Below are 20,276 nucleotides of genomic sequence, written 5' to 3'. Positions count from 1 at the left end.
TTTTTTTTTTTTTTGCTTACATTTATTACCAACTCTCTTTTCCTTTCTTGCATTTGAAAAAAAAAATGTACCCTTTTTCCTTGCAAATTTGTTTCTCTCCTTATTTTGCTTCACAAATTAATTTCCTTTTTCGGGCTCACGGTTTTGGGTACCCCTTTTGATTCACCAATTCTCAATTATGCATTTATTTGTACGTACGTATTGTATTATTGTATGTGCATATAAATATATGTATATATTTGTAAATGTAAATGCACATATGTGAATACGTGATATACATATATATGTACATGTACGCTTATACATATCTATGTACGTATATATATGCCCTTTGTGAAAAAGGGGATTTCTTTGTTATGTTAAATCTAAAAAGAAAAGTAGCTTTGCGTGTACTTCACATTTTAACAGTTATTTATATCAGAAAAAAAAAAAATTCTTAAAAAATGAAAAAACGCAGTTTGAGCATTTATTTAAAAAAAGAAAAAAAAAAAAAATGGAATGGCTCAGTGGAAGTGAAAATAGCAAAAAGTCAATGAAAAAATGAGGCAAATATTGCTAACAAAAAAAATGTGGCGCAAATTAATGGCAAATTTCAGACTGAATTTTTTAATGGAAAGTTCCCATCACTTTTCATTTTTGCTCATTTTGAAAATTGTCACTTTGTGGGTATTAGCAAGCCTATAAAGGGAAAAAAAAAAAAAAAAAAAAAAAAAAAAAAAAAAAAACTTTGCCCATATACATCGACACATAAATATATACGTATGCGTATCCTTGTATATATATGTATATGTATACATATATATGCACATATATACATGTATATATTGTATTATTATGTACATATATATTCGGGCTTTATTTAAGCAGCTCTCCTAGATCTTAGGATACTACTTTGTTTACTTTGGAAGTAATTTCCTCCTTGTTCGTTGTTTTTACATGTGGGCATCAGTTTGAAAAAAGCAGTTGTGCCATAATTGTATTTGAAAGGAAGGCCACTAAATTACATGAAGAAAAATACCAAAAAATGCTTTTCAATACTGCATGAAAAATATTATCCTTTTTTTCTTTTTAAGTCTCGTACCAATGTGTAAAGTTAAATGTAAATTTTTATAAGGAGGTGGTGGGGGGGATATATATATGAAAAAAAAAAAAAAAAAAAAAAAAGGAAATATATACATATATTGGAATGTGTTTTTTGATTTTTCTCGTCGTATTTTATTGTGTAAATTGACAACATTTGGCCATAAAAGGAAGAGAAAAGTGTTTTTTTTTTTTTTTTTTTCCTCACTTCATGTGTATATTTTACCTTTCATTATAAAAAGGCAAGTACTTTTCCATTTTTATCCAACCCGTTCCTCTGAGAAAAATGGAAGACACAGGCACTATTGCATCATATTTCTAAATAAGCACGTAAAAACAGCTATATATATATATATATAAATAAGCTGAAGTGCAAATAATTTTTCACCCCCTCCTGCGCATACTTTGCGTACTTGGTTATGTGATATTTCACAAGTGTTTTCCCTTTTTTTTTATTTTAACAAGCATATACCAATGTAGGGTTAAAAAACAAGAAAAAAAACAACAAAAGCAATAAAAACAAGTTTCATGCGAGCAGTGGAAACACCTAATTATCTCCACACACTTAAAGGAAGAATAATTCTGCCATTTTTCATTTCAACTTATTTAATGCAATGCTTCTTCTGTTTCTTCTGTTTTTTTTTTTTTTTTTTTTTTCTCGTTAAATAAGCCTAATCTGTGTTATTATTTCGACAAATGACAAAAACAGATAAATGAGTTTTTCAAATATATTATCAACAATTGTATATTTAAAGTGGGATAAAGAAAAGCACATTAATAATTAAGTGCTCACATGCAAAGTCTTCCTATTAAAAATACTACAGAATGGATGTATAGAAAACAAGTTCATTTGCTGCAATAAGGATAGGAACGCTTTTTCTTAATTTTAAAAAAAGTGGCACAAAGGATCTTCCATACAATTATATATACCCCTTCACGATATTAGTCAAATGTTTTATTTAAAAAAAGAAAATATTTTAGCGCTCCTGATAAAAATCTTGTAATGTATTACAAAATTTTATGATTATAAGTGAAAAATGTATGATGGAATGGGGTTAACTCTGTTAACCGACATATATATACTTAGATACACACAAGTACTGATACACACATACTTGTACGTTTCCTCTATTTATCATAACAAACGAGCATTAAATTAATACCTAACAAAACAAATAAACACTCTTAAAAAATATCAAAACATACAAATGTGTGTGTTACAGTTGTTAGACTTTAAATCAGAATAAATCCAATTTCGTTAAAAAAATATTCAATTTATTTAAAGCAATGGCACCTACATATTATCCATATATATATATGCAATGATTGTATATGTGCCTTATTCTTTATACGGACTCTTAAACATCCACGTATTTCCATCTATGTCTAACCTCATACCCAAAAAATTGGTAGAAAAATGCATTTATTTATAAATAAATAAATGAGTTTTTTTTAAAAAAAAAAAAATTCATATTGTATATGAAAAAAAAAAAATAGTACCATTAAATAAACACGCACATGATTAATGTATAATACATATGCGCATAAAATGAATTGTAATTTTTTCTATGATTAATAATTAAATGTGCTACTATATCAATCAAATATCTATATCCCTGGATATAAGATATAATATAACTAAATATGATAAAATGCAATTGTGGAAGTATGATATATTTTCTGTGCACATAACAAAAAAAAAAAAAAAAAAAAAAAAATTGCAAGTGATGTGGGTGTATCAAAAGAAACAAACGATAAAAATGATAATTATAATAATTATAATAATTAAATGATTTAAAACATATACAATATTTATAATAAAAATATTGATAATTATAAATAAGGATATTAAAAAAATGACATAAAAAAAAAAAAAAAAAAAAAAAAAAAAATAGTTTATACACATACAACAAATATACATATCCAAACCACGGATAATTATCTCTACTGTATATCAATATACTGTATTATATCATCGTGGTTTATGTTGCCATTAAAATAAAACTCTTTGTTTTTATTGTTATAATTTTTACTTTTTCCATTATCTGATTCCTGAAAAAAAGTTCTATTATTACTTTGGTTATGATAATTGAAAAAAGTTTCATTGGTTTTATTAAAATGGCTTTTATCATTTCCATCATCGAAATGATTCGTGTATGTGCTTAATATGTCAGGTGCAATCGACCCGTTTTGTTTCACTTTAAACATGTTTTTTTCCTCCAAATGATCTTGTTCCATATCTCCTAACTCTTCTTCGATGGTTCTGTCACTAAAGGACATAACATTTTTGCAAGTACCACCATTGCATTCATAATCGTCTTCTACATTATCAACAAAATAGTTTAAGCAGTCCAATTGGTTGCATAATTCATGATCTTTCTGAATCAGGTTATCCTCACCGTAAGCGTTTCTTCTCCTGTTGTCGTTCTTGTTCACCCCATGATCAACATGATCGCGACCTCCATTCCCCGTATCACCATTTTTGTTATTCTCATTATTTTCTTGGATGTACTGAATATTAAATGTGCTATGTGTACAGTGCACACTATCTGTGTTATTATTTCTTCCAATGTCCATGTCTTGGTTCCCTACAACTTCGTTCTGATGCTGTATTTCTCTCACATTGTCATGTGAATTCGCGTAATTATTGACCATTTCGAATGCGTTGTCTTGCTCACAAGATGTTGCGTCTTCATAAACATTTTTCTGTTCATACGTATTTTCTATCTCATGCATATTGGTTAATTGCTTCAGCATGGGATCGTTTCCATCGGCATTTGCCAGCTTGTTGCTATCATCCTTACATAGCAAATTGGACGTGTAATTTTTTTTCCCCCTTTTACGTTTGTTCAATAACTCGCTTTCTATATAGTCATTTACATACATACTGTAATAATCCTGATTGTTTATGGTTTTTTCCAATTTATTCATTCTCAATTTCTTAGTTTTATAAATAACATATGTATTACTGAGTGTATCGTAAGTATATAAATCGTTAAAATAAGTGTTACACACATCAAATATATTATCCTTTAGCGTCACGTTTTTTTTAAGGTATAATCTTTTAATATATAATCTTGCCTTTACGTTATTTAGAGTATTGTTCAAATATTCATTATGTTTTAATGACTGTTCATAACTAATAGCAAAATGATATACATTGTTAATAAAATTATTGTAATGATTCTGAATATTAAAATAAATACATTCATTCTTTTTTAATTGTTCATATTGCAATATATACGTGGGGAGACAATCGTTTTTGCTTTTTATTAGCTCCTTATGACTTACATAATCTGGTAATTGTATTAAATGGTATACGTTTTGTTTTTTATCCATAAATGGGTTTAAATTTCTTTTTTGACTCAATCTTTTTTTAAAAATTTGCACTCTCTTTAATTTGCTATAACCAGTGTTACTTCCTTTGTTTCCCGAAGAATTTCTATGAATGTAAATACTGTTCATGTTATTAATACCATCAGTATCTCCTCCTCCATCACTGCAAATGTTCATATGCCTCGAATTGGGCTCAGTTATTTTTTTTTCATTATACCTATCTACCTTTGCACTTACTTTTAATTTCTTGATTTTCCTTTTATTCGTTGTAATTATACCATTTTCCGTAGAATTTCCGCTTAATGTGCTATTTCTCTTTTTCCTTCTCAGGGACATACCTGTGCTCATTCTATTGTCATTTACTTTATCAGCAACGTGTTGCTTTACCTCACTAGAATTGAATGCATTCTTTATTCTCTTGTTCCATGGATCTTCTTCACAGGGATCAATAGTAATGTTGTCTTCCCTCGCTTCTTTTATACCTTTCTGATCTGCACAATTATTATACATTTGATAATCTTTGTCACTAACACATAGTCTATTTACATTCTTATTTTTACTTTTACAAAATGTCCTACTACCACTGCTATAATTCTTGGTAATATTGCTTCTCAGATTTTTTGTTGTACTAGCTGTATTATTTTCAGTATCCTCATGGTTTAAATTGTTTGTATCTTTTATAATCATTGTGTCCTTTCCACTACTCCTTGATCCCTTTTCTCGTCTTATTTCTCGTGAACTTCCTATACCTCCACCTCCCCTCTCACTGATAAGCAGAAAGTCTTTCGAATCGTTTCCTTGTTCCTCTAATTCAGTGCAATCGTTCTGTTCTTCTACCTCATCTTCGTCATGTGGTAGAATTTCCTCATCAACTTCTTCTTTCACATCATCTTCTAAGCCATGGAGTTCATATTCACCATCACCTTCTTCTTCTTCTTCTTCTTCTTCTTCCATATAATAATCATCATCATTGTTAAAATCAGAATATTCTTCTGACTTTTTGGATGCTCTTCTACTTTTAGTATTATTTTGCTTATTTTTTACTTTAGATCCATTCTCTTTTCCATTATTATTATGTGAGACCGTTCTTCTTGTGCCATTCGAATCTCCAATAATTTTAATTCCAAAATTATAGGTACTTCTTTTTTTCAATTCATATTGGAATTTGTCCATATTATAAATCTTCAATTGGTAGTCTTCATATTTTTTTAAATCGAAACTTTTATATATTTTCGATATGATTAAATTGTACAAATTCCATTCAGTAAATGTTATAAAATTCATATTTTTATAGTAATTATTCTTATAATATCTATTTATTCTTTTCTTTTTTAACTTTAAAGTTTCCAGTAATTTATGACTAACATTTAGGTCTACATTTTCCCACAAATTGGTGTATATATTAAAATAATATATATCATTTGGGATATTATTATCGTTTTCTATTTGTTCCATTTCCTCTTGTGTGCGTAAGTGTAACATTCCCCTTCCTTCTACTCCTCCTTCTTGCTCAATTTCATTTTTACTTAATTCCTTATCATTATAAATATCACTTCCTTTTCGGCTACAATTTTTTTCACGAACTTTTAGAAGTGTTTCTTTAATTTCCTTATTCTGCAGTTCATCAATACTTTGCATCCACATGTTATTTCTTATACAGTTAATTTTGTGATAGATGAATTTAAACATTGCATCATTCTCCTCCTCTGAACAATCAATGTTTATTTCGAATTCCATAAATGCATTACTACTGGGGGATGTCTCATCCTGACTCTTATGAGAACTTCCTACACATTGGTCACCACCGTCGTTATTGTCGTTGCTACCGTTACTATCTCTCCTACCATTACCACTGTTGTCATCACAATTATAGCTTGTCCTTAGTACAGGTTCAAGGACTGATTCCACCTGCTCATGTGCAAAGTCGCTATCAAACGAATTGTCACTCACATACCCAGCATATGTGTCCGAACTCTTTTTAGTTTCAGTTATTTCTTCCTTTGTTTCAGTTTTCATTTTCTCCTCTTTTGGCTTAATTACTTTATTTATGGAAGTAACTTTGTTTACTTTATCAAATTCAATATCAAGTTCATTTTTACTGATTTGTTCTCCACTTGGGGCATTTATTTCAGCTTGAAACAATCGTTGCTTATTCATCATCATTGTATCAGTGGAAAATTCTTCATTTCTAATACTTGTATTCAAATTTTTCTGTTCTTTTTGTAACATATCTCTGTAATCACCTTCCGTAGTATTTGCAATATCCAAAGATACACTATTTCTTCCTTTTTTTTCATCTGTATCAATTTCCTCATTATTTGGGATGTCAGTCATGTCATCAGTTTCATTAATACTTTCATCCTTTATACAGTCCATGCAATTGTTACTCTTCAATTGGGATTTGTTATTTATAATATTCTGAAAATCTTTTAGCTCATTTATAACCTTTTTAAAGCATGACATTTCTTCTTTAATTTGAAGAGGAAAATCTACACAAGTTTTTTTCTCGTTCACACTGTGCTCCTCAATACTATTATATATCACATCACTTTGATCTCTGCTATTATTATTACTACTATTATTGCTACTATTATTGCTACTATTATTGCTACTATTATTGCTACTATTATTGCTATTATTATTGTTACTACTATTGCTACTATTATTGCTACTATTATTGCTACTATTATTGGTACTATTAATGTTATTGTCTCTTTCTCCTTCACAAATGCCCCCACTTCCAACTTCAGTACTAATGCATCTGTACATGGAAGTTGTGTAATCGAGCTGTTTACTCTCGTGGGAATAGTGTCTCTCCTTGTTTATTAACACGTTATTCATAAAATCACTTGGATAGTGTATCATAGCATTGTTTTCATAATGATTATTACTGTCGCTGTTGTTACTCCTATTGCTACCTTTTGTGTTTACTATTGTTGGAAGATGATTGAAAAAAGGGTACGGACACACGGGTAGGTTAGAATTATTTTCATTTTTACACTTGAAAAAAATTTTTTTTTTATAAAACATTAACAATTGGTTGTAGCAAAGATCTTTATTAAGATTTAAAATTTTTAGCATTTTTTCCCTATCCTCAAAATTTTCTCTAAAAAAATTGTCGTACATATCATCAAATAAGCAGAAAAAATTGATGTTCAGAGAACTATATGAAGAAAAATGGTTATATATATTATTTTTTATATTCACTTCGAGATTTGTATTTAAATTCATGCTATCATAATGCAAATCATGATCTATATATTCTTTAAGTTTTCGTTTCGTTGAGTGCATGTTACTACTTTCGATTTTGCTTTTGTCATGTTGCTGTAATTGATGGGGCTGATGTGATTGCTCTTCTTCTTCTTCCTCTTCTTCTTCTTCTTCTTCTTCTTCTTCTTCCTCTTCTTCCTCTTCTTCTTCTTCTTCTTCCTCTTCTTCTTCTTCCTCTTCCTCTTCTTCTTCCTCTTCTTCTTCCTGTTTTTCTCTCCCTTCTTCCTCTTCATCGCTTTTCATTGCAGTCCTATACCACATCTTTTGGTGTAGTAGGTCCTTAAGATAGCTCTCATTTAAATTTTTTAGATCAACGAGAAATTTGCAATTTTTCTCATCCTCTCGGAAAAAACTATTTTCCGCGGAGTTGTTAAAACAGCTGTATTTAATTTCCCCTAAACGTGTCTCCCTTAATTTTGTAGCTTCTTCATCTTTCAATCCTGAACATAATTTATCTAATATGCAATTCTTATTCCTATACTTGTCGTTCAAAATGGATGAGCTAAATGCATAATTTGATACGTCTGAAATGGGTGAATAATCTTCGATGCATGAATTAAAAATGAAGGAATATTTTTTTTTATTTTTCATTTGAAACTCATCAAAAATTTCTTTCTTCTTCATTTCTATGTGTGAGCTCTTATTGGGGTCAAGATCATCTTCAACCAATACAGCCGTGTTATTGTTTTCACGCTGATTGTCAAATTTGTTGCCGCTCATGTTGCTGCACATACTGATGTCCCCATAATAAAAACTGCTCAGCATCGAATCTGCAATTTTGTTGTTCTCCTCATCTCTGATATTTTCATTTTTCCAATTGTCGTTTCCTATACCTTTTGTTTTATGAAATTCTTGCTTCTCTGTATTCATATTCGAGATTATTTCGTTTTTACCCATTTCAATTTCTTTGACATTCTGCAATAGCATATTTTCTCCTTGTACAAGTAATGTTTCTTCTTCTTCTTCTTCTTCCTCCTCAAGAATATCGTTCGTAGTAATGTTATTATTCTCATCATACTTCGTGTCATCATTATTGGCTTCATAGTTATTTGTATCTTCATTATTGTTATCAACGAGGTATAAATTTTCATTAGAATAAGTATTACCAGTATATGAGTTATCACCGTAGATATCTCTGTCATACAATTTGGCACTGCATTCATTTCCATTAAATGTATTGACTATATCAATGTTGATATCACTAATATTTGATGAAACAATATTAGTTTCAAATATATTTTCTTCATAACTATTAGCATCGTCAATATTTGGATCGTCAATATTTGGATCGTCAATATTTGGATCGTCAATATTTGGATCGTCAATATTTGGATCGTCAATATTTGGATCGTAAATATTTGACTCGTCAATATTTGGATCGTAAATATTTGGCTCGTAAATATTTGGTTCGTCAATATTCGTTTCATCTATATTGGTATCATCATCATTATCTTCATTAATATTTATTTTGCTATCATTTGACATGTCTACACTTGGATGTTCAGCACTGAAGCGATCGTCGCTAATAATGTTATCATTATTTTGCTTTTCGACATTTGTCTCATCCGTGCTGGCATTGCTGAAAATGACATCTTTTTCATCATTACCATTAGACTTATCAGAATCATAGCTTTTATTTTGATAAAGCAATGAGGGATCGTCTGATAAAGAATCCTTATACTCAGACATGTGGAACGCACTAACATTCTTCTTCTGTATTCTTCTGATTATGTTACTAGGTGCAGTGAAGTCCATATTATTGTTCGAATTACACATCATTCCTTCTTGTATATTTATTGCATCTAACATTTCATTACCTTCTTTCAGCATGTTATTATCGCTTTTATTATCCCTTGAATTATTATAAAAATAGTTATTCCCCCCGCAATTATTTATGTTAATAATATTATTTTGGCAATAATTACTATAATAATTGTTTGAGTTATTTATGTTATTTCTGATAACTAGATTATTATATATATTATTAAATGCATCTACACTTGTTTGAAAATTAATATTGCTGCTCATGTTGTTTTGAAAATTGTTATATGCAGTATTAGCACTGCTATTATTTTGGCTTGCACTTCTGTTATTTTGGCTTGCACTTCTGTTATTTTGGCTTGCACTTCTGTTATTTTGGCTTGCACTTCTGTTATTTTGGCTTGCTCTTCTGTTATTTTGGCTTGCACTTCTATTATTTTTGCTTGCACTTCTATTATTTTTGCTTGCATTTCTATTATTTTTGCTTGCATTTCTATTATTTTTGCTTGCACTTTTTTTTGGGGGGAGACTAGATTCATTTCGTTTTCTGCTTTCACAACTGGACAAAAATAAATTACTGCACTCGTTACCGCAAATGTTGCTACAATCGTTACTGCAAATGTTACTACAACGGTTACTACTTTCATTGTTTTCATTGCTAAGATGGCTGCTGCAGCTGCTATGCATGTTATGTCCATTATGTATGTTGTATCCGTTATTATCGATATAATCCATATGGTCAATATAACCCTCATGATTGTTATGATCCATATCTCCTTTATGTTCGTTGTGACAATGGTGTCTGTCACAATCATCATGACTCTTGTGCTGGTTATTATATCCCTTATGTTGGGCATTCGTATTATTCCTGTTGCTTCCTTTCTCCCCTTTGCTATTTTTCGATGTGAATGTATTCCTAGTCAAGCAGTTTTCATTTTTCGAATTTGAAAAATCTTTTATCATATTTATCAAAATAGTCTTCAAAATATGTTCATCCGAGTGTTTATCAGCGGTATTACAACCACTACCAGCACCCATGGATGTTTGAAAGGAATGAATATTGGATTTTTTTTGTGTGCTAAAGTGTTCCACAATTTTCATAATACTTTTCTGGTAATGGAGGGGGTTTTCATTATTTTCATAATTGTTCATAAGTGCACTAAAATCACTATCAAAGTTATGATATATGTCCATTTTTTCTGTATCCATCGTATAGTCCAAACTGTTTAAATCGTTAAAATGGTCTACATCGTTAACCTCGTTCAAAATGATTTTTCCATTGCCCGTGTGCATGAGGCCACTTGACTCATCAGTTCTAACTACTTTTTTCGTGTTATCAAACGTTTCTTTCATTCTTATATCCTTTAGGAAATTGCTAGACTGAATATTTTGTAAATCTCCAGGTCTAATTAAATTGTTCTCTTCACCCTTGTAATTATTTTGATTCAGATAGTGTTTATCATTTATATTGGAAATTTCGTTCAAATTTTCATTACTCTTTTTCAAGTTGTTATTAATCTTCGGGTTACTTTTTATACGTCCATCAATTTCACCATGTGTTTTATTGTTGCTGCTACTGTTGCTGTAGTTGCTACTATGATGGCTACCATTATTGCTACTACTGTTATCAATGATGTTTTCATCGTTTTCTGGATTCGTTGAACTGTCGCATACAGCTATATCGTTCATATTTTTTAAATTAAAGAGACAATTGTGAAAAAAACTGTTCACTTGATCTGTTACATTTTTCTGGTTTTTATAATTATCACTAAGGTTCATATCAAAATTGTTATTATCACAGACACTATTATTTGCATTAACATTGTTACACACATTTTGGACGCTGTAATTCATATTTTCTTTTGTATTATCGATTGTATTTTTTATTCCTTTCTTATTGTGATTGTTGTTATCACAATGAATGCTATTACTACACCTACTACTTAACACTTTTTTACTTTCCCTATATATAAAACCTTTGTTGTTACAGCTTGTGATATTCATGTGCTTCTCACGATTTCTGTGTTCTCCATTTTCAGTATCTACTCTCGCGATTCCATCATTTTTATCATTATGAGTGTTCTTTTTTGTGTTTTCCATGCAACTTTTACAAGCTTGTAAATAATAATTATACAGTAAATCCATATTTTCGTCGGATATATTAAAAGTTTGTTTTGTGTTATTATGTGCTTCGCAACTATTACTAACATTGTATTCCTGGGGAATATTACAACTATCCTTGCTGTCAATGCTGTTACAGCATAAGTTGTTACAATTTTTGCTGCACAATTCTTCGCACACATTGGGATATCTCCCACAAGTGATGTAATTATTACTATTATTATTACTACTATTATTTCTGTTTCTGCTGCTATCATTGATCGTACTGTCAACTATATTACTGTGTGCGTTATTTTCATTAACGTCACTATTGCTGTTCTTTTCAAAATCACTACTGCTGTTATTTTTAACATCACTGACACTTACGATATCGTCAATCCTTTTTATTTCAACAGAATTGCTCTGAGTTTTGCCCTTCAACAATACTTCTTTCATCTCACTGCCATCATAACCATGTAAAGGGTTAAAGGATTCAGCGATGCAAGCTGACCCTGATGGTGGTACATATCTTTTTGAGTTATCTTCTTCTACCTTTGCTTTGTTACTAATATTACTACTACTGCTATTACTGCTACTACTGCTTTGTTGTAAAAAATCGTTAACACATTCTATGTCACCAAAATTATTTTTCATCGTGTCTCTTATGAAATTCATTATATTTACAATGCCACTGCAATGTTCATTCTCAAGTTCTATTTCATTTCTGACAGAATTGTTTAAAAATTTATGATCAATCTCCTGTTTACATATATTGTTTAAACTTGCATTTTCCATATTGATATTATTGCAGAAATCTGACTCGTAATCATTATTTATTATATTGCTTTTGTTGAGTGTGTTTAGCATGCTGCTATTATTGCTGCTATTATTGCTGCTATTATTGCTACCATTATTGTTACTATTATTGTTACCATTATTGTTACTATTGTTGTTACTATTATTGCTACCATTATTGTTACTATTATTGTTACCATTATTGTTACTATTGTTGTTACTATTATTGTTACCATTATTGTTACCATTATTGTTACCATTATTGTTACCATTATTGTTACCATTATTGTTACCATTATTGTTACCATTATCAGTGGTATCAGTGTTATTGCAGAGAGGGCTAAAACTCCAAGGAATTTCCTTTTTATTAACATTTATGTAGGACTGTTCATTATCACATTTGACGTTTGTTTTTCTATCTTTTGCAATTTTCGATGAATTTGATATTTTTGAAAAAGCATCCTCCTTATTTATTACTAAATTATTCATTTCCATGGGGGATATATTTTTAATAAGGGTTGTTAAAAGATTATTTAGAGTATCATTATAATCGTTATTCACGTAACAATCATTCCTGTCATTGTTGTCATTGCTCACACTGCTACTATTCGTGAACTCGTTCATATCTGCCTTTGTGGACCTGCAATTTTCGATAAGTTGTAACATAAATTTCAAAATTTCGGTTGTGGAATTTTCATACGGAAAATCCTTAGATCTTTTTTCATCCTTATTTTCAGTGAATTCTTTTTTTTGTTTTATTATGTTATAATGGATAAAATCATTTTGCTCACTATTATAGTAGTCTCTCCTTTTCCTTATTCGGAAATCATCCTTTGACTTATTAAAATTTCCATCGCCATTATGGCTGACAAGGGCGTTAATATCATTGCTCATTTTGCTGTTAATAATTGTGCTACTCATGCCTTTACTACTATTATTATTTATATAATCCTTTACATTGAAGAAACTATCTTTTATTTTATCATTTGTGCTGACTGTTGTGTTTGCGAATCCCTTTTTTTTCATTTCCACAATTTCGCCAAATTGATGGTGAGGATAGTGAAGATGTTGCGGATGGTGATCGTGATTATAGCATTTGTCATCACTTCTTGTTGTATCTTTCACAAGTTCATCATTCATATATAAATTGTCCTTTTCCTCTTCTTCCTTATATCCTTTTTCGAAAAAAACTTTCCTTTTATTTCCATTTCCTGATATATGTTCACTTAACATATTTTTACAGTGCTTTATGGTATCTTCACCCTCTCCTCTCGTGCATTTATTTTTCATCTGTTTCTGCATAATTAATTTAATTAACTTTACATCTGCATCATCCTCACTATTCACTATTGGATCGGTTCCATCCTGTGTTCGACAAATTTCACGATGCATAATATCGTTGTTATTGTTGATACTTCCTCCTATGCCCTTGTCGTTCCTACTTCTTCTCCTATCGAGGGTCCTTCCATTGCTGTTTCCACTATTGCTTCCCTTGTTCCATTTTTTGTTCGTACCTACGGATCCATCTGAAAATTTTTGAAAATTAACCAATGATGGGATGCTTGAATGCATATTTTCCTGATGAAAAAAATCGTACTTCACAGAACTACAATTTTTTTTATTAAGAATATTTAACAATTTATCGGATGAAATTTTATCCAACATATTAATATTTTCATTATGAACACAATTTTCATTGCTAGATCTTTGTAGATAATACCTTTCTCTTAAGTTATCATTTTTATTTGTTTTCCCTCCATTCGTTTTTTCGTTTATCTCATTTTCTTTTAGGAAATTTACTAATTCTGTCCTTATATCTTCCACGTTAGTAAATGTATTATTATTTGTTTTCTTTTTTTTTTCTTTTAATACGTAAAAATTTCCTTCTGCACCATTTTGTACATTTATGGCAGTAGTTTCATCATCTCTTTTCCCTTTGTTAAAAATGGCACCCTTTTCTTTATTGTTATCCCTGTTATTGCTATGGCTTTTGTTGTCACTACTGATATTGCTGTTATTTATTCTATTATTATTATTATTATTATTATCATCATCATTATTACTGTTACATTGGCTATTTCTGTTCTTAATGCTATTACTGCTATGGCTTCTACTGCTGCTACTACTGCTGCTACTACTGCTGCTACTACTGCTATTATTGTTCTGATCTCTATTAATAATAATATTATTATTTTCATCTTCGTCATCTCCTTCATCTTCCAACCTTTGGGATGTTTTATCTCCTTTGTAATTTCTATCCTTCTCATGGGGATTCATATTTATGGTTTCTTTTTTTTCACCATGTACAAAAGAATTGGCCCCTGCATAGTCTCTAATTTCATCTTCTACTTTTTTCAAAGAATAATTATTATTTTCATTCTTCACTGATAAATTACGTGAATTTACATTTTTATTTTTATCCTTTTGCTTATTACTTTTTTCAAAACCAAATTTACTGTAAAAGAATTTTTTTAAAAAACACAAGTGCTTCTCTTTTTCCCCTTCCTCCTCTAACTCCTCCTTATTATCATTTTTTAAAGTCTTTTCATGGTCTTGTGCTCTGTGATCATTATCTTTTTTGAACGGTTCGGGTGTCGCAAGATAATTCTCATAGTCGTAATTCGTATTTATATCTGCATTTATATCTGCATTTATATCTGCATTTATATCTGCATTCATATCTGCATTAATATCTGCATTAATATCTGCATTAATATCTGCATTCATATCTGCATTTATATCTGCATTCATATCTGCATTCATATCTGCATTCATATCTGCATTTATATCTGCATTTATATCTGCATTTATATCTAAATTTATATCTGCATTTATATCTGTATTTATATCTGTATTTATATCTGCATTCATGTCAGTTCTTGCGCTTGAATTCAAGCTAGAATTTGCAATAGAGGGTACGCTCTCCTCTGTATATGTGCTCACATTCCAGTTTTCGTTGGAATGCTCACTTGCTGATTTGATTAAACTACATTTTTCTGTGTTGCTTTTACTACACAATTTTTCATTTAATTCATTATCTGAGTTGTCGCAGTTGGCTCTTGCCATATCTACAACGGATGTGTCATTAGAGCGATTATGGATTGTGAGGTTGCTCAAGCCATCACAAATATTACTTTTTACATTTGTGTTAATTAGATTATTACAGCTATTAACACTATCGAAATTGTCAAAATTGTCATAATTTTCGTAATTATTATAATTTTCATAATTATCATAATTTTCGTAATTATCATAATTTTCGTAATTTTCGTAACTTTCGTAATTTTCGCAACTTTCATAATTTTCATAACTTTCGTAATTTTCATAACTTTCGTAATTTTCATAATTGTCCCTGCTGCAATTGTTTATTTTATTGCAGCCATTTCCACCACTTGGGCCACTTCCACTCGTGCTCCTTGCATGATTGGAAGTTTGCGTTGAATGAGCCAATTCCATATGTTTGTTTTGACTAGATTTAAATGTATAGTTGTAGAGGTTTAATTTATTCCCATTTTCGTTTACATCATGATGATTTATAAATTTTTTATCATGATGTATATTAACATTCGTATGTAAGGAATCATCTTTTCTTTTGTTATTCTTTTTTGTAAAATCGTTATTTATTTTTATCAATTGATTTAAAAAATTATCATTATCAGAATTATATATGATTCCTATTTCATTTCTTAAATTAATAATGTAATTATCGAAATATGTAATACAGTAAACATATTTCAACACAATGTCTTTTATATCACAACAATCGAAAGTTTTTTCTTCTACTTCCTCTTTATCGCTAATAGGTTCAGGATCACGTACATAGACTTGATCCAGTACCTGTTTTTCATAGTTATTTTTACGATCTATGTCAATGAATGTATCGATTTTTTGTTTTATTAAATCTTCTTTAAGGGTTTTAAGTAATAAAACCCACTCGCATCTATATTTATCTTCTTTTTTTTTTATTCGAAAAAGTATGTTACTTTCATATTCTTTATGAAATGGTTTTAATGTAAGAACAACATTTTTAATGTGATCTATATCTTTTTCACAAAAAACATAATTACCTTCATTGTCATTAATGAAATTTCCTTGTATCCTTTTGTTCGCCTTTTTGATTTCAGTAGTGATTATCACACCATTGCTATTAATAAACGTAATGCTTGACACATATGGAGGATTTAGTTCATTCATTATTTTAAAAGTTGGACATTGACGAGTAAGTTACATGTATATGTGCTATATGTATATATATCCATATATGCCTTCGTATTTTTTATTTTATTTTATTTTTTTTTTTGAGTTTCCTTGTGTTCGTTCACACATGCATATGTTCCAACGTTTATTCATTCGTCCGTTCATACAATTGTACATTTATGCCTTTGTACATTAGCACCTTTATGTATTTGTATTATTATTCCTTGGTTGATTTATACATATGCATATATATGCACTAATGTGTACATATATACACGCATATGTATGCAACATATGTATTGTAATATAGGTGAAAGAAGGCAACGAAAAAAAAGAAAAAATATATATGTATCTTAATAGGTAAAAAAAAAAAAAATAAAATAAAATAATAAGTTAACAAGGAGCACAAATATTTGTTGACAATATACTGCAGCAGAACCTTATTTTCACAGTGCTTTTTTTTTTTTTTTTTTTTTCCTCTATGTCAAAAAATATAAATTGAATTCATATTTTTTATAGCCATTATTTTTTAAATTATTGCATTATATGTATGGAATTGTTTTGTGTATCTGTGGCACGTGCATGTTTTATGTAAGCATAAATATACATATAATGTGCATACATTTATATATATATATATATGCTTGCATATGTTCAGAGTTAAATATTCACATTACAATACATATATATACAAGAACATGTACACTGTTGATTGGACGTCAAAAAGTAAGGAATAAAATGCTTTATAACCCTACATTTACATAATAACATACATTATGATAAAGGAAAAATAAAAAAAAAAAAAAAAAAAAAAAAAAAAAAAAAAAAAAAAAAAAAAAAAAAAAAAAAAAAAAAAAAAGTTTTAAAAACAAAAAATAAAAAAAAAAAAAAAATAAAAAAAAAGAAAAAAAAAAAAAAAAAAAAAAAAAAAAAAAAAACGTAATAATGAAAAGGAAGCTGTATGATAAGTAATCTTTTCTGATTCGTCAAATAAAATATTTTTGCAATATTGTATATGTAAATGTGTATATCAAATCAAGTTATGTTTTTAGGGCTCATTTTTTTTTTTTATTTAGTTGAGAGGGGTTATAATGTAATAATAATTGTAGTAATGATAATAACAGTGGCCAAAGCAATGGTAATGATAATAACAACGATAGTAATAACATTAATAATAGTAATGGTGATAATATAATGTGCAATTAATCGTTTACGTGAATAGGTATTGCATAAATGTACGGTTATATCGAATCACCAAATTTAACACTTCAATAACATTTTAGTTGTGAAACGATTTCTACTCAATTATTAAGCTTTACATCATTGTCATATGTTTCACATATTTAAGCAAGTGGTTTAAATGTGCAAAACTGAAGACGCATATATTACGCATACACACGAATAATTCATACTATGATATGTACACATTATGTGTAAAATACAAAAAAAAAAAAAAAAATTTAAAGATCAAAGTATTAATATGTATTCATTTTTATCTGTGGACGTGTATATAGTGTATTATATTATTTCATCTCCTTTCACATTGCTTTTCTATTATTTCGTATCATTTTATGTAGCATCATATCAATTTGTGGTATTTCGTAGATTTTAATATATGTTCTTTTTTTCTTTTTCTTTTTTTTTATACAGGTAATATTATTAATATTGTCATTTATTAATTTAATCATGTTACATTTATATATGCAAATAAGTGTTACAATAGCATTTCAACGTATAATTAACAATAGCAGAGTGTATATAGCATACTTTTCTTTTCTTTTTTTTTTTTAGTTTGTATTTTGTGACATAAATATTTTATAAGCAATGAGGACATACATTTTTAAAATAAAAATTAAAAAGTATATTCTTTATTTTAGCAGGAGCATTTGTATGTAGCATGTAAATAATACGTGTGATCTTACACGATCTGTACATCATATGCGTATATAATTCGTGTATTATATATGTACACAGGTTTTTACAAGGTGTTTTATGTGCACTAAAAGATCATATATTTTCATGTCAATAGTCAACAAATGTTAATGTATATATATTGTTATCTAATTGCTTATTGTGGTATATATAAAAAGTTATACAATAACGTAAATACAATGAATCACGTAAATTCACAAATTTCGAACAATCTATATACATGAAAAAACACAAGCATTTTTATGCATATAATTATTTATACATGTATAATACATGAAGTAAATATATAAATACAAATTAAAAAATAAATATATATAATAATATTCTATGGAAAAAAATATATATGTAAAAAAATGCACGAAGCATGAAGGCTCATCTCCTAAATGATAATTTTTTTTTTTTTTTTTTTTTATACTATTTTACAAAAAATTCGAAACCGTAAATAAATGAATATGATGAATATGTATAATATATATATATATATATACGTGTTGTACATATAGAAATTATCAGCTATGTATATAATTTTATTTTTTTTATTTCATGGTAGCAAATATTTCAATATTTCTTTAAATGCTTATATTTAAAAGCGGGTATTTTTCAATATGCTATAGAAAATTTCGTATAAATACAATAATATAATATACCTTTGCCGACCATTTGGCAATTTTGTGGATAAATTATTATATATATATTATTATATATCGTTGCTTAAGCACATATTTTATTAACATGTATATACCACATTTTTGCTGTTTTATTTTTATTTCAGAGTGCACTTAAGCGTAAAAAAATTTATGTCGCTTCTAAAGGGAAAAAAAAAAAAAAAAAAAAAATCGCAACCAATGACAAACTCAAACTTTGGTTTTTTAAAGCTACAAATTTGTTGAGTTCATAAAAAATAAAAATAAAATAATTATAATAAAAGCCGCTTTTTTTTTTTTTTTTTTATAGCTACAACATATTATAAGTGGGGGCAAGAATTTTTTTTGTTTTTCAACTATTGCTTTATATACAAGCATATATTGTGCCAAAAAAAAATTAAAATATTTTACCTTAATTCATAAAACCCAAAGGAGTTATAAACATACTTTTAACTTTACCAAAATAGACTCATGAAAAAATCTGATTTATTAATAGAATTTAAAAAAAAAAAATGTTAAATTTCAATTATTTTGAGCTTATTTTTTTCTATTATAAAGCATAACAAGAATATAATTACCTATAGAAATCATTGTATCCCTTAAAAATACAGGTCTTTTCATATAAAATTTCGGAAAATAAAATTATATATGAGCTATGGAACAAACCATGTAACAACATAACACCCCTATATATATAAATGTATATGTTAGTAGCATTTGTAAATGTTGCTTCACATTCCCCACATTACAATATATAAAAGTAACATTTTCAAAAATGTCTAATGATTATCCTTTCTTTTTTTTTTTTTTTTTTTTTTTATTTTGGTGAAATGGAGAATAACTATAATTTTTTAAAAATAGCTTTTTTTGGTTTCATATCTATGAGCACTTACATTTATTCAAATTTCATGTCAAATGTTGAAATTTTTTATGTGAAGCAAAAAATCAGAGTTGCAATAAGGTGCTACAATACTTTTCTCCATAACAATAACATAATACTTTTCATGGGAAATGCACACAATATATAAGGATAATTGGAGTATAAGTTGGAACTGTCATTTTGAGAAAAAAGAAAAAAAGAGTAATGTATTTTGAAATGTAACGATTTATAGTCCTTTTTACTCAAAAGTTATTTCTTAATTTTTTTATATCCATTTTGAA

At 28.4% G+C, this 20,276-nt stretch overlaps 1 protein-coding gene across 1 annotated transcript; it reads right to left on the bottom strand.

Moving 5' to 3' along the window:
- Positions 1–3,024: 3,024 nt before the first annotated feature.
- Positions 3,025–16,536, bottom strand: PGO_124590 (hypothetical protein, conserved; the record flags this gene model as incomplete). The annotated part of the gene is made up of 1 exon (XM_028689249.1): positions 3,025–16,536. One exon carries the CDS (start codon positions 16,534–16,536, stop codon positions 3,025–3,027), a length of 13,512 nt encoding a protein of 4,503 aa, XP_028545050.1.
- Between the last annotated feature and the right edge of the window lie 3,740 nt (positions 16,537–20,276).

The sequence above is a fragment of the Plasmodium gonderi genome, assembly GCF_002157705.1.
Source record: "Plasmodium gonderi DNA, contig: Chr12, whole genome shotgun sequence".
In the NCBI taxonomy this organism is placed as follows: Eukaryota; Apicomplexa; class Aconoidasida; order Haemosporida; family Plasmodiidae; genus Plasmodium; species Plasmodium gonderi.
This window is presented reverse-complemented; position numbering and strand designations above follow the sequence as displayed.